The 26,874-nt window shown below is 37.6% G+C and overlaps 1 protein-coding gene across 3 annotated transcripts in view; it reads right to left on the minus strand.

Annotated features, from left to right (window-relative positions):
- Positions 1–468: 468 nt before the first annotated feature.
- The window catches only part of TLK1 (tousled like kinase 1), a 127,357-nt gene continuing 100,951 nt past the window's right edge, over positions 469–26,874 (minus strand). For all 3 annotated transcript variants that reach the window (XM_039913153.1, XM_029072092.2, XM_001515003.6), the window contains exons 12-21: positions 24,089–24,155; positions 14,016–14,113; positions 11,863–11,944; positions 8,329–8,420; positions 8,155–8,244; positions 7,063–7,232; positions 6,594–6,729; positions 3,472–3,583; positions 2,685–2,792; positions 469–2,297 (exon numbers count right to left, since the gene is read on the minus strand). In XM_039913153.1, coding sequence (XP_039769087.1) covers positions 2,121–2,297; positions 2,685–2,792; positions 3,472–3,583; positions 6,594–6,729; positions 7,063–7,232; positions 8,155–8,244; positions 8,329–8,420; positions 11,863–11,944; positions 14,016–14,113; positions 24,089–24,155 — 1,132 coding nt within the window. In that variant the 3' untranslated portion in view covers positions 469–2,120. The remainder of the gene's footprint in view (positions 2,298–2,684; positions 2,793–3,471; positions 3,584–6,593; positions 6,730–7,062; positions 7,233–8,154; positions 8,245–8,328; positions 8,421–11,862; positions 11,945–14,015; positions 14,114–24,088; positions 24,156–26,874) is intronic.

Below are 26,874 nucleotides of genomic sequence, written 5' to 3' on the forward strand. Positions count from 1 at the left end.
ATTTTTCCCTGATGAAAACAGACTGCACATTTCAATAACCTGTTATAATGCTGATAGTTGGACATGAAAGTTCATCAATAAAGGGATCAAAATTTCTTTCTCCAGTGACCAATTTTACCTTTATAAAAAAAAAAAATTCCAGGGTGTGGCTTGAGGGGCCAACTGTATTTCATCAGAAATACAAAAAAGACTTTGAAACAATGGGATCTGGGATAAAGAAACTAAGCTAAATTTAAAAGGGCAAACTCAAGATTGTTTCCTTTTTTTTTTTTTGCTTTGAGAGGAAAATCCAATTCCTCAACCAAGGAACAGTAAGTCATTTGGCTAGTACTCTGAAATCAAACTGCTTAGTGCATTTTAACCCTTCCCTGATGGATTTCATAAAGTTAGGAACAATTCGATAATTTCCTTCTGTGGAGGTCTTTAAAAGTCCTGAAACCTTCTCTCAATTATAACAACTTAAATCACTTTTAAATTTCAACTGTCATTGTTTATTACTGTTTTGGCTACATTCTCTACAATCTCAGCAGCATTTGAAAGAGACAGTTAATGTGTCCTATGTACAATGAATAACAAAATGGCTTGCAACATCAGAAACAAGAGCCACAGTTTAACTGTACAATATTAAATGATAACCTGTGGTAGTAATAGCCTCCTTTTTCTGCAACAGGAACAAAACTTACATATAGGGATTCAGGATCATGAATATGACAGAAAAAGGAATAATGTACAGGAGAGAAATACAGCATCCTGAAAGTAACAGTTTCTACCATACAAGGCAGTTGGAAAATGTTTCACATTTTAATACACCTGTACAAACCACAAGAAACATTTCTTTATAGGAACACCTTTCCCACCTTGCTGACAGGAACTTTCCAGAAATGTAGAACAAACATGAACAACTTCTAAATCCAGTCTCTATGTGCTCCACATCTTGGGAGGAGTCCAAGAAACTGGTTTAAAGAACTGTATATGTTCAACACAGATCCACTTTACATGCCTTGATTGTTAATGAAACCTACTTTTTAATATCTCTCTATGATGTACAGTCAACTTGCACCTTGAGGAGGTCATTCAATTTTTTTGCAAAGGTTAAAGCAACATCATTTAGCAGCAATTAAAAGCGCCTTCAAGGAGACAATAAAAAAAATACAATATCCAATTAGAAAAAGCCATACTTTAAACATTTGTACAGGAATAAGCTGCTGAAACTTAAGACTAACTGAAAATATGACATCTGTACACCAATTTACAATAGAGCTAGAAGGGAATTTATCATTATCCTGCATAGAAATGGTCTGCATTTGGTTACATACTATCGCTTGCTCTTAATTACAAGGCCTGGTATGAAATCATGAAATTCCTGCTATTAAGTCTATAACTACACATGGAAAATGCTGCAGATAGTATTACAATTTAAAGAATTTGACAGGTTTCGAAACAAGCAACTTATTATCAGGGATAAGGAACGAACAACTAGCTCACACGTCAAAATATAATCACTGGGAGGGGAAAAAAGGAGCATGTTGTTTGAGGTACAACTTGGAAAATGCCTGACTAGGCAAATACAAACTAACTTTGCCCAAAGATTCTCTTTTTTGACATTCTATAATTATTAAACAAAACTGTGACCGTCATTCAGTTCATACTTTGGTTTCAGCAGAGAATCTGCCGAATGGCTGATGAGGGTGCCAGGCACTGTAGTTCTTATGTTTGTTGGGATTTGTTTGACATTTTCTCGGTGTATTTTTTTTTTAAATAATGAAAAACTACCCTTCCAATTAGAACTCTCCAGTATCAACCAAATGTATTTTAAGTATTATAAAGATTATTTACAGTATTCCCCCACCCCCAAAAACAACAAAAAAATCCCACTTTTCTTCAAACACAGTACACCTGTGTGTGCAACAGGCAGTCATCCTTCAATGTTTAAGGTTAGAGTTGGAAGAGTACATTTATTCACTCATAGTCCATGATCCACTCTCATACAAATGACACTACAAAGAACTTCGGTTTGAAAACAGTTTTTAACCTTGTCCTGTGTAAAAACACTCAAATGCTCAAACTGAGGTCTGCATCTGAAAACAACTCAAAAATAACATGCCAGTCTTGGGGAAATTTCAATAAGAAATTACACTTGAAGTAGGTGGTGTAGGGGATGCTGCCAGCCCAGCCATATGTAAGTTTCCTGAAGAATTTGATCTTCTCATGTGGGGAAGAAGGTAAGGATCATTAGCCAGCTGGTGCACATCAAATCGATCCTCTTTGCGATATGCTAAACAGCGCCTTATGAATGCCTGGAAAACCAGAAATAAAATTTTAACTATACAGGACATTTAAAATTTAAGTGGAAAAGTTTACTACCCTATGGATAAAATTATGCCCTTAAGAGAACTGCAACAAGACAGAAATCCACTTAATAGTGACAACCTAAGTGTAGATGGTTAAGAAATGGTAGATTCACCAACTTTGAGGCTAGGCTCATGTACAGATCCGCAGATGATTCTGGAAAAAAAAATCCACTATGTACAGACCTGGAGATAACTCTGATAGAAAGCACTATCTACATTTATAAGATTTTTTTCCAAAAGAATAATCTCATAATAATGAATACTACGTTTCTCCAAACCACCCTTTGGAAACAAATTTTATTTTATGTGATTTCTTTATATAAAAAAATTTACCTTGGCTTCATTGCTTACAACAGGTTTTACAGGGAACTGGACTTCAGTGGCTTTTAATATGGTATTTTCTTGAAGGATGTCTTGTTGAGATTGGTTATGACCAAATGGCTGAAAAATTGAATACATTTTTAAAAAAGTTTATATCAGACAATTTCAATCTCACTTTGGCTTCTTTTTTTCCAGACTGCAGAAAATTCCTTAACAGTAAACACAAATTAGATGGAGGTGAAGACATTTCCTATTTAAAATGAGTTATTTAGGTATGGGAACAAAACATACTTTAGAAAAACTATCTTTCTAATCAAAACAGCCAAGAAAATTTGTATGAAGAAACTTCACTGAAAAACCCTGAATTAAGTGTTACTTTATAGGACTAATCTGATATACAATACTTATCTATTTAAGAGTCAAATGGTCCTCCTTGAGAGAAAAACATCTACCTCCACTCAACATTCTATAGTCATGAGGAACACAGATTGATCACTGCATAACTGGGACAGTGCAATTTTACTTACACTGTCACAGAAGCAGCACGACCAAAACTGAGCACAGGCCTGGGAACCAAATGAATGAGGTTCTAATCCTGTTTCTACCACTGGCCTATTGTGTGACCTTGGGCAAGTCATTTAACTCAGCTTCCTCATTTGTAAAATGGGGATTAAATACCTGTTCTCCTTTCTACTTGAACTATGAGCCCCAGTGAAACAGGTACTGTGTCCAACCTGAATCCCTTGTACCTACCCCACAGTAAGAGCTTAACAAATATCACAGTTACTATGATTATTACCTTGCGACCATAAAGACACTGAAAAAAGATGACTCCAACTGACCACACATCAACTTTGTTAGAAATCTTTGGTGGCTCTTTACCAACTACAAAACATTCGGGTGGTAAGTACCTGCAAAAAGAAACAGGCTGTCAATACCCTTGAAAATTTAAAATACATTGTAATATTTAGAAAACATCCCTGTTCAAATACATATATTTGAATGGAATGGTCATTATGAATTTTGATTTTTTTCTTCCATTTCTGCTCTTGACCTTTGCTGCCAAGACCCCCGGTTTAGTGATGAAGCATTACATATAATTAATAAGTGATGGGCTGCATTGTATTTTAAAACAACTAATCAAACCTCCGGTTGGAAGTGGGGCAAAGGAGTATGACTTTCCAAAGAGCTCATGTGGTGTTGCAATTAAAATCTCGGTTAGTTCTAATACCCTTATTCACAGCTCTGACATCGTTATTCCTTTAGTTTAGTTGGGAATCTGAAATCAAGACCCTCTCATCACTTGTCTAATGTAATGAAGATGGTCTTTAACCCTCTCTGCCTTGATTCTCCTAATGCTTGTTCAAGAGGATGCTCAAATTAGTAGATTTGTTCTCTTATTGCCTTGTCAGACTTTCTGTATATAGCATTTATAAAGATGTACTTCTCCATGTTGTTATGCCTCAGGTCCATGTGACAAATTGGATTTCTGCATTAGTGTCGTGATTTAAAACCATGTTACTTCAGACATCTGAAAGCTATATTTTAATTTCTTGAATAATGTTAGTTTTGTGAGAAATGGCTTCCTAGGAGCAGGAAATAATCTTATCTGCTCCAGCTCCCTATTCTGAATCCATGCATTTGGGAGTCGAATCACAATTATTTTGGCCTTTTGTTTTTTTAAGTCACACCTATTTTTCCATAGGTCTGGTAAAAGCCCCAGTGACTGCCTGAGAATCTGCTTTTAAATGAGCACACATTTCCTTTTCAGTAAAGTCAAGAGCAATAACTGAAACCATAGACCTACTTTTAGTTATAAGCCAGCTGAGATCTAAGAGATTGCTATTTAAGATGGGGTTTTAATCACCAGGATAAAAAAGGCTAAAGCAAATCATCTATTTTTTTTTTAACCATTGAAATATTTAAGTGCATTAGGTATAGGGGGAAAAGAATTGAAAACACTTTGGAAATGAGAGCATCTACCTGGGCCTAAGTACCCAACTACAACACTCTTCCATCTAAAATTAAAGGAACACAGAGCAGCAATAATACCTGCCTTATAAAATCACAACTATTCTCTATTTCCTCAATAATTAGATTGAAGAAAATGAGACTGCATTTTCTTAGGAATGGTCAATTGGTTGGACAGCACTATTTTTACTAACTCAAAATTATAATCAAAAGCATTTGTCAAAGCTTAACTGGTCCAAAAACAAAGTTGTGACTATCATGGATTTGAACAAGGGACAGTGGATTCTACTCTTGGTTTCACAATGACTTAATTTTTGATTTCCAGGAAGCCAGCTCATCATTTTCAGGGCTCAGTAAATCTACTGGTATATTCAAGAGTGAAAAAAACTAAGGTTGACAAGAACTTTCTCTTTAATCCACTGGGTATTGAGCAAACAGAGAAGTTGGCAAGTGGTAATTGTGTTTGGCTGGTGAACTAAACAGTTTACTGAGCCCTGATCATCACCATCTTCATCAGTGGTATTCACTGAACATCTACTTGTTCCAGAGTCATTCACTAGGCACTGTGTAGAATTAACAAAAGAAGAGTAAACTATGGATTTGGTCTCAGGGGACTTAGAACCTATTGGGGAAGTAGAAAACCCACACCCACACAAACATGAATATGCAATTAGATTAAAAAGGGCAAGCACCGGGGCACTGAGGTGGAGTAGCAATAACTGAAATGCATACAAATGATCTAGAGAGAGAGAGAGAGATAATACATGAAAAATGGGCTGGGGAGAACTGGGGTGGATGGCTTTACCAAGCTGATCATATTATAATTTTATTTGCAAAATAAAGAAAACAGTGAAGGAGATTGTTAAAAGGTGACGTGTCTTCATATTTAAGGACAAAAGATGCTCTGGAAAGATTAATGAATTGTTAGTAGTCCACGGATCCTAGTTATGACAATATTCAGGTTTCTGGTGGGAGTGGAGTTTAGTCAAGGGACTGACGGGGAAGAGGAAATGGCAACTATATTTTCTAAAAGACAAAATCCTACATTTCCTACTTATCTAGAAAGAAGAGCCAAATCAACCTGAGTGGAGTCTTTTAAATTCAAGAGTAGGCATTCTGACTCCTTCTGGCTCTCCTTCTCTACAAGCCTCATTGTTAATTACATTGAAAATATTATCATATGTTCTTTGTGAGCACGTGTTCGGCACTCTGCTTATGAATCATAGAAACAACTCGGCTTGCAAAGGTGAACAATGGATCATTTTAGCTTTTCCCTTTTTCTCTTGTACATTTAACTTCTGAGTATTTGGAAATTATTTGAAAGGTCCACATATTGTTCTCAGGTCCTTTTTCTTCTAACCCTGACAAACCACCTCCAACTGCAGTCCTATGACTTGAGATCTTAATCACAGACATCTCAAGGTACTTCAAGTCCAAAAATACTGTCAAAAGTCATTCAAGGTATTAAATCTTAGAAATCGATTTTGAAATCTGCAACAAGTATCACGAAAGCACTTGTACAATATTAAAATATTGTTTTTAAAAATCCTGAGTTGATACAGAAGGTGATTTTAAAGATCACCCATAAAAGGCACTTGATGGAGCCTGCAAAAAATAATAATTTTAAAGTCCAAGTTTTTCTAGCCTCATAAGCTGTGAGGTAGGAGGGATGGAAACAACATTGCTGTTTATATCTTTAGGAGGGATGACATTTATTACAAAGAATGTGCAAAAAATTAAAATATCCTTAACTCATCATAAAATATGATATAGTTGGTTTCATACAAATCTGCTATTAAAAGTGAACACTGAAGCCCATTCAAAATAAGCTTTAATTGCTACTCATTTGTATACTACTCAGATACCAATATTCAGTTTTAGAACTTATTTCTCTGGGGACAAGTTTTAATTACACTTACAATTTTAGAGGTATTTTAAGTATAAAATTACCAGTATGTCCCTGCTCCTTGGGAAGTAAGGTCCATTCCATCCACACCATAACTATCATCATCCATAATTTTGGACAGACCAAAATCAGTGATTTTAATTTCTCCACACGCTGTGCCATCTACAAGAAGGATGTTTCCTAACAATGGAAAATAAGCACAAAAATGATAAAATAGCAAGCAATTTATTTTTTACAGTATATTTTCAATTATATTGTGCCTGCTTCAATTACTTAGTAAAACCATCTTTTAAAAATTGAATTTCAAAGCCAAGTCAATTTCTAAATATTAATTCATGTTACATTTTTAGGTAAACTTCAGCTTATCTCCACTTAGACAAAGTACCATGCCTTCAACAAAGTTCTACCAGATTTATGAAGGGAATCTACCCAGGAAGAGAAATGCTGTGATATTCAAGCGTCAAAATCATACAATGCAAAATTTCAAAAATGTATTAGATATTTTCTATTTACCTGGCTTAAGATCATAATGTATAATGGGGGGTTTGATCTCATTGAGATATCTTAGTGCATTTACAATTTGCATTACAATGGACCTAGCTTCCTTTTCTGACATTAATTTATGTTGTTTCAGATAGAAATCCAAGTCATTGCCTTCACAGTATTCTAACACTGTACAAAACCTGAAGAGGAGACAACAAAAACAAAGAAGAAAATGATGAAATATGTTCCTGTTCAATCTGAAAGAACTAAAAATTAAAACAAAGACATGAAAACTATTTTAAGAAGTACAATTTCCACAATGTCCATTTACTCCCAATATAAAATCAGGCATTTCCAGAGCTCTAAGGAACTATTTAGTGCATCGCTGCTTTGTGCTAATACTGTTGCAAGGCACTAAACCATTCCACAGTTTTCTAATAGGGATGCTTTTTTTTTAAAAATGGGTCTTATTAAGCACTTACTATATACCAGGCACTATACTAAGCGCTGGGGCAGATACAAGATAATCAGGCTAGAAAAGTCCATGACCTATGTGGGACTCACATTCTTAATCCATATTTTACAGATGACATAACTGAGTCAAGAGAAATTGAGTGACTTGCCCAAGGTCACACAGCAGACAAGTGGTGGAGCAGGAATAAGAACCCAGGTCCTCTGACTCCCAGGTCTACGCTTTTTCCACAAAGCCACGGTGCTTCTCAAGTTTACTCCAGTTACTGTGTAGTAAACTTAACTACTGGGAGAATGGGCTCCAAATTCAAAACCCATTAACAAATAGGAATGGACAACTGAGCAAATTAGAAAAACAAGCTGCCTCCCCAGTCAGTAACAGACAAGTAATATTCTGTTGGATGAGGTCAAGTGAATGAGAATGATAGTCTAATGGTTAAATATTACAGTGCTTTTCTGGTTTGAGGATGTTTCCTGTATGTAGAAAAATGATCTCTACAATCACTCACAAATAAATACTAAAAGATTTCAACCCAGGTAAAACTTATAAATGAAATAAACCAGTGTACCATTTTTGAAAGCTTATGCACAACATTTGTACCCTAATTACCCTTTAATAACAGTTTTAAAATAACTTTATTCCAAACTTACGTATCCGTGTCCAGAGAGAAATAGTCATAGAGTTTAACTATTCTGGGGTGGTCCAGTTCTTTGTGTATTCTATATTCTCTGCATGCATGTCTAAAGGAAAAGAGCATATTAACTTTCCATGATTAACAAATCTCATGCAATTTTCCCCAAGAACCAGAAGACATTAATATTTACTTGTGGTAATTTTCTTTCTTCTCATCTCTCCAGCTTTTATTAAGCTGATGGATCTTCACAGCAGCATATCTTTGTTCATAAAGGTCAAAAGCCTAGAAATCCAAACACACACAGAATTTCAGAAAAACATTTGGTGTCTAATCCCTTACAATATACTAGATTGCAAACTTCTTCACTATACTGTAAGCTCCTTATGGGTAATGATTGTGTTAACCAACTACCAAGTGCAAAGTATAGCACTCTGCACATAGTGCTCAATAAATCCACTGTTTGATTGAATGGACCTTCCAGAACAAACTTTACTTGCAAATCAACAGGTAATCTTCAAATGAACTCTAATGCAGATAAAATAACTAACTGCTGAGGTCTATGGTTACACCATATTTTCAAATGTGGCCATATTAGGCATATATTTGAAGTAAAGCAACCCTGACTAAAAAAACTTGCAAGATAATAGCTGAGAGTGCTTTAAGCAAGGTCTCAGGTTGGGTCTAGAGTTGCTAAGCAACTGGGGCAGTGTTAGGAAGCTTGAAGGAAAAAAGGGCCAAAGGAAAACACTTCACGGGGAGGGTTAATAGTGAGTCTCCAAGTTTAGGGTTCAAGTGGCTCCCAAGATGGGCTGACAGATGGCACAGAGTTTGCCTGGAGTAGTGGGGAAGTGATGAGTTGGAGGGGCTGGCTAATATGGCAGTGACTGAAAAAGCCAAGGATGGCCAACATGAAGTTTGAACAACCACCTGGCAGCATGGAGCTGCCAAGGCCCACAGTACCAAAGGGGGTAAGGGTGGCTGGGGAGGAAGAAAGAGTCTAAGAAAGGCCTGAAGAAAAAGCAGACAGGGCTAAACTGTAATATTTCAATGAGAAAAAGAAATAGGGGGACAGTCAGAGGAGAAGATGAAATCAATCAAGACCAAGAGCACTTATTATCTATTTAAAATACTCCTTGTTAAATGCTTACTATGTGCCAGGTGCTCTACTAAGCAATGGGGCACAGTTCATGTCTCACATGGGGCTCACAATCTTAATCCCCATTTTACAGATAAGATAACCAAGGCACAGAGATGTGAAGTTACTTGCCCAAGGTCACAGAGCAGACAAGTGACAGAGCAGGGATTAGAACCCCAGTCTTTCCAGTGGGCCATGCTGCTTCTCATCTACTGTGTGGAAAGTGGTTAGCCATTTGGAAGTACATTTTCTTTCTGTTTTTTGGTAGTTTTGTGGTTGAGAGGAGGAGAAGGAGGGATGGTATGTTCAACTTTTTAAGTACTCAGTTCCACTACCTTTAAACAAGAGTAGCAAAGAGTCTTTATCTTTAGAGCAGTTAACTTGAATGCAGTATTCAACAATGGATTAGAAGTGGGTAAAGGAATGGCAAAAGTCTGCTGGTTAGGAGGCCTCAAATTGTTTGCTACCACATCTGCCAGCTGCCTCACAATGTTTGCTGTTGGCTTCCTAATGACTTGGGTGAATGTGGATGGCTCGGTACATTCTACATATAGGAAATGTAAAAGTATAGAAGGACTGTGGGGCTGGTGTGAGTATAAGAGTGCTTACAGGGTACGAAGACAAGTGCAACTGGCAACACAACAGTGAGAGTGGGTAGGGGAAATGAGGGCTTAGTCAGGGATGGCTGTTTGGAAGTGATGTGATTTTAGGAGGGTTTTGAAGATGGGAAGTCAACCTATTCCCTGTACTTTGCTCTCATCTATTGGGCCGCCGACCCCTCTTGCCCTTGCCACTCCTTCCTCTTCATATATGCCAGGCCCCCACTCTCCCCACCTTCAAAGCATTATTAGAAACACTTCTCATCCATGAGCCCTTTCCTGACTAAACCCTCATCTACCCTCTCTTCCATGGCATTTGATAGCCACTCCACCCTCAACCTCCCTGCATTTATTTACATTTTCAGAGTTTATATTAATGCCTGTCTCTCCCTAAAGGCTGTAATCTCCCGGTGGGCAGGCAAAGTGCTTACCAACTCCACTGTACTGCAATCTCCCAAGCACGTAGTACAGTGCTCTGAAATCAATCCATCATATTTACTGAGTGCTTACTGTTTGCAGAGCACCGTAATAAGTGCTCGGAACAGTACAGTATAACAGATTTGGTAGACACGTTCCCCACCCACAAGGAGCTTACCATCTAGTACCTAGAATAAAACACTCAGTAAGTTAAATTGAGTATATCAATCAATTCTATTAATCAATCACTGTCAGTTATGAAGTAGGAGGGAGTTCCAAGCCAGACAGAGGCCATGCATAAGGGGTTGGTAGCAGGACAGAGGATAGCAGGTTGGTGTTAGAAGAGTGAAATGTGCGGACTGGGCAGAGGTGGATGGGCAACACTGGAGGCTTTTGAAGAATGGGAAGATATGTACTGACTTGTTTTTCCAAAACCTGACTGAGGCAGCAGAGTGAATTATGCATTGGAGAGGGGAGAGACAAGGAGGTAGAAAGGTCAGCAAGGAGCCTGACACAGAAGACAAAGCAGGATATAAGTGCTTGAATCAGCATGGTAGCAATTCGGATGGATAAGAAAGGGCCCATTTCCTGTAGCACATGCAACCTTCTCCTATACTACTCCCTACGAAAAGACAGTTAGTAGTTTGGTTGTTGCATCATTTGGCAGCACCCCTCATGTTGTATCAGCCCTAGTTAGGATTATAATGGTCACCCAAAAATATCTTGCTGTATTTTTGTGAGAAAAATGTGGATGAGACTCCCACAGTCAACAGTGTCCTCTCCAAATATGGATAGAATGTGTGCATTGTGATGTTTTGGAGTGTGATTTGGATTACTCATTGGAAGAAAATGGGGAAAACAACGTCATAATACGGCCATGAGTTGGTTATGATGTGATGTGGTTCTGCAGGTTCTGCAAATAGAATCAAAAAGCCCCTCAATAACACTTATACTTCATTAGCACTGCCAGAGAAACAATTGCAACACATCACTGTTTACTGGAAACTCAACTTCAAGCTACTGCAAATCGGGTTTCAATGCGATGCTAGTGAACTTCAAGTGTCAGTCAATGTTCCCTCTAAACTGTTCACTCTGTGGGCAAGAATCATGTCTTCCAACTCCACTGTACTGTACTCTCCCAAGTACTTAATACAGTGCTCTGCAATGAGAAGGTGCCCAATAACTACCCTTGATTGTAACAAGCTGCTTTGGTTTTCCACACCCTTCTTGAATTTCACCCAATGTGACAAAACTTGGACACTTTTTAAATTGTTTTTGACTCATCTCCCTCTTAACCCTTTATTTACCACCAAAACAACAGCTATGTTTTATATATATATATATGGGGTTCACAGTGATACAAGTTTCATGTAAAGGAGAACTATCTATTTTTTTTGGTGAAGTATATTCATCCTTCAGACACATTCTATTCCACAGCCAAGTGATCTGCATATTTCTCTCAGGCTGTTGATTGGTGAGCTCTGTACATGTGTAGTAGGTTTACTATATTCTGAACCAAATTCTTTTATGGATAAATTATAATTGAATGAGCAAAGATCAGCATTTACATTACCTTATATACTTCACTAAAGCCACCTCTACCAAGTAGATGTAGTAACAAATATCGCTCATTTAACGTAGGATGATCTTTGAACCTTAAATTAAAGAAAAAAAAAATTCAGAAACTTTTTTCTCTTCTGGTTTTGAGGACTGCAGCAGGTTGCTACTACAGCTGCGTGGCCTTCCACAGAGCAGCTAATTTTCTAGATTTTCCAAAGCTTGCTAGCTAATTTTATTTAAGTAATTTAAGTATTTAACTGACTAGTTCATATATGCCATATGTATTTCAGAACAAGGCTTGATTTGCTTTCTTTTTACAAAATATATCAAACTATTGACATTTACCCAGAGCTCTCAGTGTTAGAAACAGAAACTGAAAGTTACAGACCATTGTCCTTTCATCATGCTATCCTATCAGCCATCTTACTCAGGTATGTCTGAATATTCATTATGTACATATTCAACTCTATCTACTAGCTCCCTTTTACCTCCTGCATATTTGACAATTTATGTCAGTTTGTCTCTCCCATTGAGTTGCAATTTTACTATTTCTGTGTGCTCATCAAGCACACAGAACAATATACTCTGCACATAATCAGAACTCAATAAACGCTAACAACAATTCAAGTGTTTTCTATAATACTGACGTATAACAATCAAGATGTTGCTCTACCATTTTAGATAAGGAGAGAATGGAGGGCAGACAGATTAAGACTCTGATGGGTCTGGGCCAGATAGAACCTTCAAGGCCAAATCTTATAATCTTATTACTCCCAAACTGGCTGTTTCTGGTGTGCACACAGACCCTCTTTTATATGCACATTGCCCACTCCCCCCCCCCCCCCAAAACTAATTTTAGAAGCAGAGGCCTCAGGAAAGGTAAGGGTGTAAAGGAGAGGAGGAGGAGTAGAAGGAGGAGGCGCAGAGGTGGCAACGGCTAGGGTAGTTACCCATTTTGCTGAGTAGTACTGGCCAAAGGTAGAGTGGATTTAAAGACAACGGGCCATCTACCATGATTAAAACATGGTTTTTACTGGTCCTAATTAGAGACCTGCAAGGGTTGTATACTAAGTTCCTATACTTGCCTTGCATCTGAAAATACAGTCTACTTATCTGTAAGGCCCATAATTTTGCTGCTGATGCCATGAGCTGGAGCAGGTAAACTGTGGGTCCTGGAGGTTCCCTACATGCAAGGTGTATTTTCTGGCAGGTTACAATAAGCATCCACCCTGCAACCTGCACCTTCTTTTCTATCTGCGATAGAATGGTGTGAGTCAGGGAAGGAGTTGGGAGGATGAGGAATCCTTAGGAGCACCTGAGCTAGGGACACTGTGTTTCAGGAAGGGTCTTTGGTCTTCAGGAGAGCCTCCTTGATATTTACTTCTTTGTTCTCCTCTGAGAAAAAGGGCAGTGTAGTTGCCCAAATTTCCATACACCCATTAACCTCTAACCCTGAGCAAGCTACAGACATCCTGATGGAGGAAGCTGTTCTTTCACTTATTATTCTCAATTCAGCTGATATGTATCTGCATTCTGACACTATCCATAGCAATTTTGCCATGGATACCCACAGGTTGGGTCGCGTGTGGTTTCGCAAGTATCTGTCCTAAAAGGGAAAAGCATTTCAAATGCAGAAAGCATTCTATTTCCCATTTTAAATCCTCAGAAAATTCATTTTCCCAACATGAAAGGCAAACTCAAATCTTTCAAATTTGAAAACTATGGCTCAAGCATGGACTTTAGGATGGATAATTGCTAGATCTTAATTTGAATTTTATGACATGTTAACTAAGCCTCAAAGCAAAACACAACATTGTATCATTTGTTTCTGCTGCTGTAATAAACTAGCCCTCTAGAGATACACTCAGATATGATTTTTCCTGAAGGCTAATCTTAAATTCTTCTGGCCTGTTCCTACAAAGGTGGAGCTAGCAGGGATTTGAGTCATTCTGCATTTTAGCTTTCTGCACAGACATCCTTCAAATACTTTGTATCTCTGTTACAAGAAAACGTTACTTTTATCAAGCTTTCTTTAAATATCACAGACTGTACTAGCCAAAAAAAACTTAGGTAGACAACAAGATAATAAAACATTATGTTCTTTTGGCATACATACAATTATAATGGGATTTAATTATAAACATATGAAAGGCAAGAGAGGCTTACTGAGAATTATCTTCATTGTTTATTCTTTTGAGTTCCCTTATATGAAGATTTCGGACTCTTTCCAAACGCTCAAGTTCTGCCTGAATTTCTGCTTCTTCCTGAAAATGAAGAAAAGTTCAATTTAGTTACTCTGATTTTTCAACCCACCATATTTTTACTCAGTTCAATATTGGTGGTGAGAGGCAAAATAAGACATTAGAAGGCCTCAATAACCTACAAACTGCTCTTTTCTTAATGCCTAAAGGCACCTAATACATAAATTTAATAACAAATCAACCAATGATATTTATTACACTTTTACTCTATGCACAGCACTGTACTAAACGCTTGGGAGAGTACAATACAACAAAGTTGGAAGACACCAACCCAGCCCACAAGGAGTTTTCTACAACACTTAAGTTTTCTTTTGTAAAATAATCCCATTCTTGCAACATCTAAACTAATAGATAGTCTAAAATGATGATCTTTGAAGGCCCCGATGATTTTGGTAAAATAAACTTAACTTTATTAAGTGATTTTTGAGAATTTTCAAAAACTTAGACACCAAAGGAGTTATTTTTAATTAGCTGCTCTTTTTTTTAAATCTGACTATGCTTTCCACAATTTAAAAATTCTAGTGAGAATTGGAAATGATAATCCCTTTAAATTTTTTAATCTAAGCATTGGGAAGATTTAACTATTTTAGCACCACCCTGAGAAGAAAGAAAAAATTGGCACATACTTGCAACCTAAAAATGTAAATCAGATAGCCACTCCCTTATGCATTCATGTCTCAAAAGAATTAGAAGGAAACAATTTTAAGTAAAATGAAATATAGGCCCCCAGCACTAGTGGGCTCTAATTCCAGCTCTGCCTCTTGCCTGTTTTGTGACCTGTGGGCAGGGAACATGTCTACCAACTCTGCTGTATTCTTCTTCTTCTTATTTTTATTACTGTATTTGTTCAGGGTCCCAAATGTTACTGCCTTAAAATTTATCGTTTCACTAGGATATTGAAGTTGGAAGAGTTTAAGAAAATTGAATAGGCTGCCAGCCAGTATTTTTGCAGTAATCAACATTTCTGTCTGTTAGCATTATGAAAGTGCCCTACATCATTTTAACCCAATTCAATAAGCCTTTGACAGCAGACTGTGCATTCTCGGGAAGCAGCAAGGACTAGTGGATAGAGCACAGGCTTGGGAGATAGAAGGATCTGAGTTCTAATCTCAGCTCTGCCATTTGCCCGCTGTGTGACCTCGAGAAAGTCACTTCACTTCTCTGTGCCTCAGTTACCTCAGTTTGGACTATGACTGCGTCCAAACTGATTAGCTTGTATTTACTCCAGCACTTAGTACAGTGCCTGCCACAGAGTAAGCGTTTAATAAATTCCTAAGAAAAACAAAAAGATTGAACAAAGCAATATTTACTTGGATCTCATTTTATAATGGCGATAACATTTGGGGGGGGGGGGGAGTAACTGTTGATGAAAAAATTACATAAATCACAGTTTCAGTTTAAATATTGGGTTATACATTCTTATCTATAAACATTAAGTAATATCAATACTCCTTTGGGATATATTCACCACCCTGAAAAGCTCAAAGCTTTTTTCTCTCCAATATTAATTGCGTTTATACTCACAGATTACAAATTTTAAAATAATTCACTTAGTTACAGTCTATTCATTCCTTTAAACGGTCTACAAACTAAAATACATAGATATGAAAAGATGTAGAAGAGAAAGTCTCCAGTTACATTTCTTACTAGTTTATGTGAAGAGAAACAGAATAGTGTTTGAATAATAGTGGACGCTCAAACAGATTTCATTATTCAGTAGATTGTTTGGTCAGTTGCTACAGAAAACGGTTCCCTTTCTTTCTATCCTTAGGTCTCTACTGTGAATGGAAGGAGCTGGTGATCCTATGATTTTTATAAGGAAGGAAGGAGAAGAGGATTAACAGATATTATCCTGAGATTTGAGAGGCAAGCAGGATCAACAGATAGGGAGGAGGGTGCTGGACACAACCTGAAACAGAATGAATGGTAGGGTGGAAGATTTGGAAGGCTAGTGTAGGTTGCTACTTAAGAATCTGAGTGCTCCAGGTGAAAAGACTGACACAGAATTTGAGTCCTGCTTTGTTGCTGAAGACTCTTAAAGAAGATCGAACCAGAGGACAACCACAACTATATATATGTGGGAAAATAAGAGATGGAGATGCAAGGTTAGTTGGGGAATAACTGGCATGCTCTGTTCAGAAACACAAAGGCTGTTCAGAAACACAAAATTACGTTGAAAACAACAGTATTCCAATAGTTTTCTGGGCGTATTTTCTATCCTGACCTTTTAAAAGAGCCTTACCTTGGCATCATGGGCTCCTAGAAGCCACGTGCTGACTTTAGAGCCTCTCATCTCCCTCCCTCCCCACCCAGCCACTATAGCCTGAGAAAACACTTCTCCTGTACGAGTGGGCCAGGCAAAAGATTACCTTCCCAGCTGGTAGAACTTTGGGATGGTTTATGTTTGGCACAGTCTTGCAAGATTGGTGAGGCAACAAAGGACTATTTCCTTCCAGAAGTTAGGCTGATTCTTTGGTCAATTTGCTTTATTAAACCTTGCTTCTTCCTTTATATTTAGTCAGCCCCCCCACCTTACTTTCAGACTGTGAGCTTCCTGAGTTTCAGGAACAAATTACCATTTCATTCCTTAGCCAGCACAATACTGTGCAACATTCAGCTGCCAAAATTTAGCCTCCAAGGTACGATCAATTATCAAAACATCAATCAGTGGTATTTACGGAGGACTTACTATGTGCAGAGCACTGTACTAAATGCTTAGTAGAGTACAAAAGAATTAGCAGGCACATTCCCTGACCTTTACGAGTTTACAATCTATAGGACTGATGGGCATGCTTCTTGCACAATTGTTTCAGGAAGATCTCAGCTTCCCTCTGTCCTCTACCTATTTGCATCTCTCTCCATTTCTGTGTCTAATGTTTTCTCCTCTTGGTCTCCCCGGCCCCTCAGAACATCCATTTCTATTATTTCATGACTTTACCAAACCCCCAGAACACCTTCTCTGGGCTGTAACTTGCTTTACTCTCTGTGTTCTGGCTTCAGGCCAGAGAAGCTGGGAATATAAAATGTAATACTTATTCCATCTTCCATTCCCTGCTCTTCTCTCCCATTAGCTGAACGTGCTCACTGCATGTCTCAACATGACAACTTTCACTGAGATGCCTGGGATCTTTTTTTTCCCCCTCAGACAACAAACCTTCATCCCCGGCTGAACTTCGATAATGTCTGAATCAAGAAGCTACAAGTTTTCATGACTCATTCTTGACTTTTCTATGTGCTATCTAAGGGTGCTAACTGGAAGTAAATGCCTAATGAAAAGCCTGGGAGATCCCTGGATGGAGCTCTATGAAAATGGAGGCAAGAGAGCAGCATACATATGCAGAGCATTTTATTCAGAACCCTTTTTTATAAGCAAAATTGCCCCAAGCTTTACCCCCTTAAATTTGAACCTGAATTTCATAACGAAATAAAGAAATTTAAGAACACTGAAAAAGTTAGGTAAGATATAGCAAAATCTCCTATACTCAAAATGCCCAGGACTTACTGTATTTTAGACAACTAAATACTTCAGATCAATGATTGTAATCCCTTCCTCAGCAATGACCCAAGAATACTCTCTCCATTAACCAAGCTGAGGGGGGAGAAGGTAGAAGAGGAGGGAGGGAAGGAAAAAGGAAGGCAGGTGGCAAAAGAGGGGCACATTTAAATGCTCCCTTGGATGGACTCTGGCTATTTCCTAGACCTTGGGAGACAGAGCCAAAGTCTCGGAACGACTTACGCGAGGCAACATTAATGCAGATTGCTTGGCCATTTAAAAAAGTCTTGCCCCCCCACCTTTGAGGCCTTGTCATGTAAACAGATAGTGATGGGCCGGATTTGGACCCTGATTATATCCTGTCACTGCAGAACATTGCTCTATGTGTGTCTTAGTGATCCATATTATACATTCTTTCCCAGGAACCCCATCACCATCTTCACCCTTGTTTCTCCCCACTATAATGCCTGACCATTTCTATTTCAAACCCTTCGTTGACCACATCTTTCCTCCTTATTTAAAATTGCCAACAAAACACACAAAGTGGGATCCAAGTGCTGAATCTCCTAAGTGCTTCGAGCAGTGGCGTTGGGCATACTTGATAGCCAAAGCAAAATTTTATTTTGCATCAACTTCCTATTTGAAAGGTTTTTCCCAACCTAGTTTCAGCAAATGTAAACCCTTAAATCCATTTGTTTTGCAGTTCAATTATCTGGGGATTAACTTTTGTTTCCAATACATAGTATATGTTATAGGTAAGATGAATGACCCTAAGGCTAACACTCACATTCTCAGAGTTATCCCTACTCTAGCACAATAGCTCTCTGAAAACGAGGCAAAAAGCTATATTCATTCCAACTTACTTTCAAAGACCTAAATGAATTGAGACAAAAATACAAGTTCAGAATTCTACACTTTGGGCCAATTTTGTAGTCTTACAACTCAACCACAGTGAAGTCGCTCCTGTTCCCTTCTCCAACCAAGCCATGCAAGTTATGAAATCAGGACTGAGGATAATATTCTCTGTAGCCATGGCTGAATTTTTGCTAAATGTCACAAGTTCTATGTGCTCTATAACTTGCAAGTATGCTTCACAGACATGATCAGCGTCTAAATGGTTTTCTTTAAAGAGGGAGAATTCTGAAAGATTTCTTTGATAATGGTAAAAGAAGTCAAACGCATATATTTAGAATAAAGGTGAATACCAAATAACTTTGTATTTTAAGAAATTATGCATAGGAATTTTTGTTAATATTGGTCATACTAAGCAGTTTTCAATTCATCAGGATTACTGGTGCTGTTTTTGACTATGGGACTTTAAAACTGAGTGTTAACTGACGGTCATTCACCATAAGCCACTGCCCTGCTTTCTCCCTTGCTCAAAGGACTGCAGTAAATCAAGGGTCTTCAAATCTCAACTAGTAGGATATTCCTCTGTGAAGTAGTGAGAAATAGAACTGTACTTTGTTCTTCATCTGTAAAGATTTCACCATGGAGAAATAAGACTGATGCTGCTGCTGCCTGTTTCGGGTTCAGTTTTTCTTTGCAGGTGGCCAGTATCAGTCAGAGAACAGGATTTCTGTGGCTGTGCTGAAGGGCAGAGTTGTTGCTATACTGTTATCTCTTCAGAACGGAGGCACAAGAAGAGGTGAATGCCACTTCGCAAGGAGCAAAGGAGAGAGAGAGAAAGAAATGGTGTCAGGTGGCATGTTCGATGAGATTTTTCTTTTAGTTGCTTGAGGTGACTGTAAAATAGTTTGGCCCTTTTGTGTCCTTCGAGTCTGTAAAGAAACGAATTTTGATGCTGCTGATGTGATCCATGCCTATTCCAGAGCCCATCACTATTCATATGGAATTATCCATTTCTTTCGTCATCACTGTTTGCACCTTCTAGCATTAAATCGACCCTCAGATCTCAAAGTCAATGTGTGAACTGGCCTCTTTCACACCACTCAGCAACACACTAAAATGAAACTATATTGGGTGTACTTAGTACATATTCTTCTCTGATCAAACAACTGATATCTTTGCATCAGGAAGCCTGAAAACTAGTAGTTGGGCCTATGCCAGCGAGATAAGGGATTGCACCAACAAATGCAATCTATTAGTAGTAGAAAAGTAGGCAGTGACTCTAAAAAGTAAAAGCCCTCACAAACAATATTTTTATGTTTGTCTCCTCCGTAAAGCAGGACACGCATCACTTTGTTGTTCTTGACCTCCTAAGCACCTAGTAAGATGCCATGCGCCAAGTGAGCACTCAATAAATGCTGCTGCTACTACAACTGCCACTACTAACAACGATCCTATCCTCAGTAGGGTGTGCTATGGACTGAACTGCTATAACTCTGTTTGGTAGTTTAGTATCTTTTTAATACAGCAAAGCAATTGTCAGACTGATAGTCAAATTATAACTTTATTTTTATTGTTAGAAAGCTCACAATTTGTAGCCTGCAACCTATTTATTTTCATCAATAAACCTTTTAATGATCCAATATCAGTCCAAACTATAAATCAGACCAGACCAGAATAGTTTCCTAAGTCAAACTTTATTCTAATATACTTCCCTATTTCAAGAATTTACAGAGCTCGAAATTGGAAACTGGTGTATAATTTCGCTAGTTTTAAGACTACACTGCTTCTACATGGTGGCAAAACCACATAACATGGGATGGAGTTGGCAGTCTGTTTCACAGAAACAATCTGCTCGGGAACGCAATGCCTGCCACTGCAACTACAAGCATCAAGCATGAAGCCCATGGGAGACATCATTCATAGTTCCTGCTAAAAATAACCCCTAAAAAATTATTCTTGCTAATTAAAACAAATTTAAAACCACTCATATATTCTCTCCATTACCTTTATGTGACTTATCTGTCTGGTAAGCCTTTTAAAATAAATTTACAAGATAGTTTACTTTGGGAGAACTATATTATTATGAATACCTGCCTCTTCAGCTGACCTTTAAAAATAAAATTCTAACACAAATCAACCTATAAAGTATCTGGTAATTACAGAATTAGTCTAGCTGATTGACACTTTACTAGGATAACTTTCCAGGAAGATCATTTAGATGGACAATATAACTGTCTCAAATCCACACTTGCTTTTTGCCACACAAATTTCAGCACCTTGACACACAGTAAGCACTTAAACACCATTAAAAAAAAAGGAAATTAAATGTCATGTCATGTCTCAACAAGCTTAAGGCAGTGTAAGCCCTTTGAAAACATGAGGAAAAATGGAATTGTGAATCAGTTCTAAAATCAGGAATCAACTCTCAGAAAAAAAATAGTACAATATATGGATTGCAAGAAATAGAGGAAGCAAGAGTAGATGCCTCATGTGCAAAGGCAACCCATGACAATGCCATTTCCTATAAAATTGAATGTAGCCAACAAGAGTTGAATGCAAGCGTATCATTTGTAAAATAAATATATATAATGCCTTCAAGACCAACTGTAGTAGTAGCCACCAACAAGGTATTTTTGTTCAGCCACACTCTTGATTTGCTAGCTTTTGCCGGCTTCTTGGAGTCATACTCTCTTCAGGTTTGCCATGTATAGATCTATATTGGCATGCTTATATCACCCATCCCCAACAATTCGAGTACAGCTTAGAATTATGATGAGCCTGAATTCAAGTTTTCTCTTTACACTGGGTTAATATGCTCTGTTCTGAATCTAGTCGGTTTTCTTATTGATAGAGCAAACGTCTTGCCAAGTCACCTATGAAAAAAATCGAATAGTCCCTCTCTATTCATGAATTTAAATGTAACTTATGGCCATGCTACTGGAGAACTTCTTCAACTACTTACTTCTGCTTCACTGTTAAGAAGTCAACAAAATAATGTTGCTTGTGCTATACACTTTGGTGGACTTTTTGAATTTGAACAAGATATATCAATCTATGGGAACATCCTCAAAAGTATGGAGTGATAAAGACCAGATCAGCTATTACAGTGCAAATGTGTGCCATCAAAGACAACTCCTACTTTGGAGGTTGAAAACTTGTGGTTGCAGGTTTCTGTGCCCCATAGCCTTTGGCCTAGATATAGCTGGTAGGTCATGTGCATCCAAAACTTTTGGGGTGTGCTTAGGGGAATAGCTTTGGGAACTAGAGGCGGTGAGCCTCCCTCTCTCTGTCCCGATCATTCCCCTTTCCCCCGACCTAGCGTATCCCTCTGCTCTACAATGATATTTAGTGGGACATAAAAACCTCTATCTTCCATTTCAAACTTCATAATTTACTTTTTGTTAAAACCCCCTGACCTAAAAGCTACGCCACAGAGAATAACACTGATTTTTATTACGTTTTCAGATGCTATTATCTGCTTTTTCTCCCTTCCCCAACTTACACACACAAAAGTGGCATGTTGCTTTCTGAGCCGTTTGTAGCACTCTCCCTCATCCCAAAATGTCTTGCAAACCCAAGTATGCAAAATTTAGGCAAGTGATGGCAGATTTTTGAAACGTTATTTCTCCTGCCTTCCAAAGAATATACCAGCTGCTATTGACACCTTAAGTTTGTCTAGTCTCAGAAGAGAAGAAAAGAAGAGTCCATAAGGGGACCAAAGATTAAGCAGGATAAGAGGATGAAGAAATATGTAAAAGTTAAAGATGCTGGGGAAAAGAGGAAAACAGGAACTGGTGAGGGAAGACTGCAGTATTGCATTTTGTGGTTTGGCACGGTTATGACTGATTTTACAAGACAGAGTAATCCACCTTGCTATTTACAATTTTGTGGTTTTATTTCTTCACAGTCATCCTATCAGGTCACTTGTTTAGCAGGTTGCAGGCATATGCACAGCACAAAGCTTCTATGGCAAACATACAGCTAGTTCCTATGGCTGCCAGGATCTGGGATCCCTTCTTAGCATCGAATAAAGACCTCAGCAGGTTCAGGAATCAACCCTATGGTTATTGTAGCACTCATGCTTTTGCTGGGCCTCCCTGCCATGGCCAAGATTCATATTATGAGCTCTGTAAGTTATTCTCAGCAAGGTCTAAAAGTGTAACTCTTTTCCTGCTAAATTATAAGGCAACTGATGCATTGTTATTTTTCTATAGGCAGTGGTTACTGATAAGACTTACTACAGATTCTGTGGACTTCCGAGACTTGGTTCTAACCATTTTTATCTACGGGTTCCCAACAGAAGAATTATATACACATATTACTATTTGTACTTTTGAATTCAAATTGTTAACAGATAAAGATACAGGGTGGTAGAGAGGGCAGGTATCAACTCTGTATTTCTTGATGCCACATTTTCATGCTAAAGTAAGCCTTTGGTTAGGAAGCTAATTGCTACAGGCACAAGCAACAACATGAATAGGCCAAGAATAGTAATGAGGAGGCTGTCAGTTCTTGGCCATAGTCGTTTAGAACAGAAAATCCATAATCAAAACTCAGTCCTCTACTACCCTCTACAATTTTTTTCCAAATGCCACTGGTCCATTTTCAGAATATTTTTATTTTCAATACAACTTAAAAAATACATTTCATAATAAACCTCCCTTCTGAGCTGAAGAGTCTAATTTTAAAGTAAAAGTCAGGGGGTTTATTATCATTTATCTGCCTGAAAAATATTTCTGGAATGGACTGACAAGATACTGCATAACTGAACAAATAATTAGCAGGCTGGATGGAAAATATGGCCCAAATTAAAAACCATTCTAAAGATTTTTGCTATTGGTTTCCCTTGGAAATATATCACAAGTTTGCACTTGAAAAATACATACTCCTTACCCTTGGCACTTTAATATATTTTTAAGAATAAATAAAATGATAAATATGTATTACATAACCAGATATTCTGGAATACAAATTTTGACATTTCCAGAATTTATTACAATGGCAAAGGGCAAATGATTCTGCATTTATACCACTGTTATCACTGCTAATAATCTGGCTATATTCAATTTTCCAAAGCATATAAAATTAAAAATGCATTACTAATTTAAAATTTTTTAAGCATGGATGCTTTGAAAAACCACAGTGCTAGGTTTACCCTACATAATTCCAACCTTAACATAAATATGATTTATATTTTACTTGAATACTAGTGATGCAAACTGCTTCTGAATAGAGGGCTTACTCATCCAAAAAGCCTGGTTTAAGGAATTTCAGTTTTTAGAAGGTATAATAAAACTGAATTAACATGATGCCCTGTTGTCCTGATTACGACTCTCAAAATAGGGGAAACCTCAGCTGATATAATTTCCTTGATCATGTAAAATGTATAACATTATATGCACTACAGAAAATGTTACAAGGAGTTGATACAATTGGGTTGACTTAAGAGGGTGGCTCAGGGCTAAAGTGACAAAAAAGATGAATGTAGAACACAAATACATCTGAAGTTTTAAATAAATCACTATTACAATAAAGCTGATTCCCTCCCCATAAAAATGAATGTTTTAGCTATATGAAAAATGAAAGACTTTGTGAACAGGGGAAAAAATCCAGCACCAATGAAATCAACATACCTTTTTGAGATGTCCTAATCTAAGCTTGAAAATTTCTTCCTGTTCATGATATTCGGCTAAAGTCAACCTGCAAAAATAACAAAGTAGTAATCCTACTCATTTTAAAATGAATTTCAAAAAAAAAAAATACAAGCAGTATTTCTGACTGATGCAAAACCAGAAAAATAAAACTAAATTAAATGTAGATGGACATGCTAAAGGTTTGTAATCCACCCGTTACTCAACATTATACCTCCAGATTTGAAACAGAAAAGGGACTTTCAGATTATTGTCTTCAGGGGAACATATGCAAAGATCAAACTAAATGTAGAAAGCAAATATTCCTAATCAACCTATCCAATTAAGAGGAAGAACACATTCTGTATTTGTAAAACTGCATCAAGGTAAAGACACACCCAGTTCTCCTTAAACGGGTGTTGCAGTCTTGCAAAACCCCACGCTAAAAAAAATTTATAATACTTACCATGTTCAAAGGCACATGCATTGGTAGTATTACTGAGCACCTACCAACGATGAAGAACAGTAGGCACACAAACTGTATCTTCTATCATCCTGGCATGCTGTATCCAAACAGGCATGCATTATGGCAGAATTGGTTGCACGAGTTATGGACCAAATCAACTAATCAGTAGCATTTACTCAACATCTTCTTCGTGTATAGAACTCTACTCAGCACTTCCTAAGAGTACAACAGCATTACTCTAAATGATCCCTGCCTCCAAGAAACTCCCAACCTACCAGGTGAAACAGGCACTAGAATTACATACAAAGGGAAGTATTACAGCGATGGGAGTGTTGTGAATCCTTATGTTCTTAGGTGGTAGGGAAAAATGCTGAAGTAGTAGGAGGAAATATTATTAGAAATGAGACAGAGAAGTAGATTTGATTTAAGAAGGGTTTTGAAGATGGGGAGAGTTATGGTCTGTTGGAAAGAATCAGAAGATCCAGGCAGGGGAAGGGCATGAGCAAAAGAGGAGAGGAGAACGATGCTAAGTAGTTTAGCTTAAGAGGAACAAAGAGCGTACACAGGGGTGGAGTGCGAGTAAAGGGTGGATATGCAGGACATTTCTTCTTGGATGTGCCATTTTTGAGGAGTGGAGATATGTGTACAGAATAATATTTAAGAAAATGATCAATGGAATGGTAATCTACAATTGGAGTATGGACTGTGTGGACTGTGTTATCCAGTAACAGGGTGATTAATTATTGGTGAATTTCACAGAATAATAGGTGCATAGAATAAAAAAAAATCACCATAGGAAAGACTGTTTAACTGCAAAATGGATTAAGTTCTTAGGCTAAAATTTATATAATTAGTATTAAGACTGTATATATTATATTCTAGTAATGTAGTAAATTTATAGCCTCTGAAATTCATGTTTTGTGCATTTAACTCCTTTGACATTACTCAAAATAAAACCAACTGATCAAAAAGCAAGTATTTTTTAAAAATTACTAGTTTTGTTTGACTGCAGAAGGAAATATGATCTTGAGTCTGATGAAATGAATGAGTACAAAATGTATTCATGATTACCAAGAATATCATTTCAGCCTTTGGGAGATCAGTCAAAAGGAACATCTCTGATCAATACTTTACTATATATCAGCCTTACAGTTGAGATTAATAGGATTAAAAAAGAATCCCTCAGAGTAGGGGTTTGTGGAATAAAATACTTTTTACTAAAATGTGCAATAATTGAGGTAGAAGGAAAACAGTTTGAATGACTCAACTATAGAGTCATCTGTGTGGTGATCTTCAAGTGCATATTATATATATGTGGAATGGAGAGACAACTAGATTTTCAGACAAGAAAATTGAATTAATGCAATTCTAAACTAACGATTCTGTCCAAAACACGATTCTGCCCCCGGTATTTACCCAGGAAACAGAAAAATAAGAGGAGTCTTTGTCACGTTTTTCCAACGAGGACTGATTGTACTCATTCTAGAATAAAGGGAAATAGCTCTCGTTCCAAAAGCTTAGCTAAGAAAATGTGATACCTCTAATTCTTTTGGAGCTGCCAGGGACGAAATGACAAGAACTAAGCATTTTGTAAATCCTGGACAACTCAAACCCCAGAAGTAGATCCCTTATCATAGGTAATCGGAGTGGAGGGGGTGCTGAAGTATGAGTTACCAGAACAGTGAGCAGAACAGCAGAAACATGGGAAAAGGTATATGTAGTTGTGTCCTTCTTTAGAAGAGGAACACAAGAAGATTGCTTATTGTCGAGTGGTTAATTGGGAAGACACTAGGAAATCAAGGTGGTTTGCAACTACATCTAGCAGATGATATGTCTCATACTAGACAGCAACCGGTCACTGTAATTGTTCAGTCACATGCCTTAGAGGGCAGACTGATTATTCAGAGAAAGCAATGGACTTTGAAAGGGCTTCTGATTTTTGTTCCTCTTAAATCTGCAAAATACTGGAAAGATTTAGTCTGGAATCTCTGGACTACAGAACTTTTAGGTAGGGTGTACAAAATTGAAGGGTCACACCCAATGGAAAGTTACCTTTGGCTCAGATTCTACCATGAAGAAAAGCATCTGATGTCTTAATGGATTTAGCCCTGGAGCCAACATTAACATCTTTATCAACAACTGTGATGATGAAATTTAGGAGTAGATTAACTGGTCTCCATCACCAACCCCTTGAAAGATAGGAATTGAATGTAGAGACACTGGGACCAGAGAAAGACTCATCAAAAGACAGAGTAAAGGTTAAAATGGGCAAGCCAATCTGGAATAATAATTTTTTTCTGCACGGGCAAACACCATCAACATA

Source organism: Ornithorhynchus anatinus, chromosome 9, assembly GCF_004115215.2.
Source record: "Ornithorhynchus anatinus isolate Pmale09 chromosome 9, mOrnAna1.pri.v4, whole genome shotgun sequence".
Taxonomy (NCBI): Eukaryota; Metazoa; Chordata; class Mammalia; order Monotremata; family Ornithorhynchidae; genus Ornithorhynchus; species Ornithorhynchus anatinus.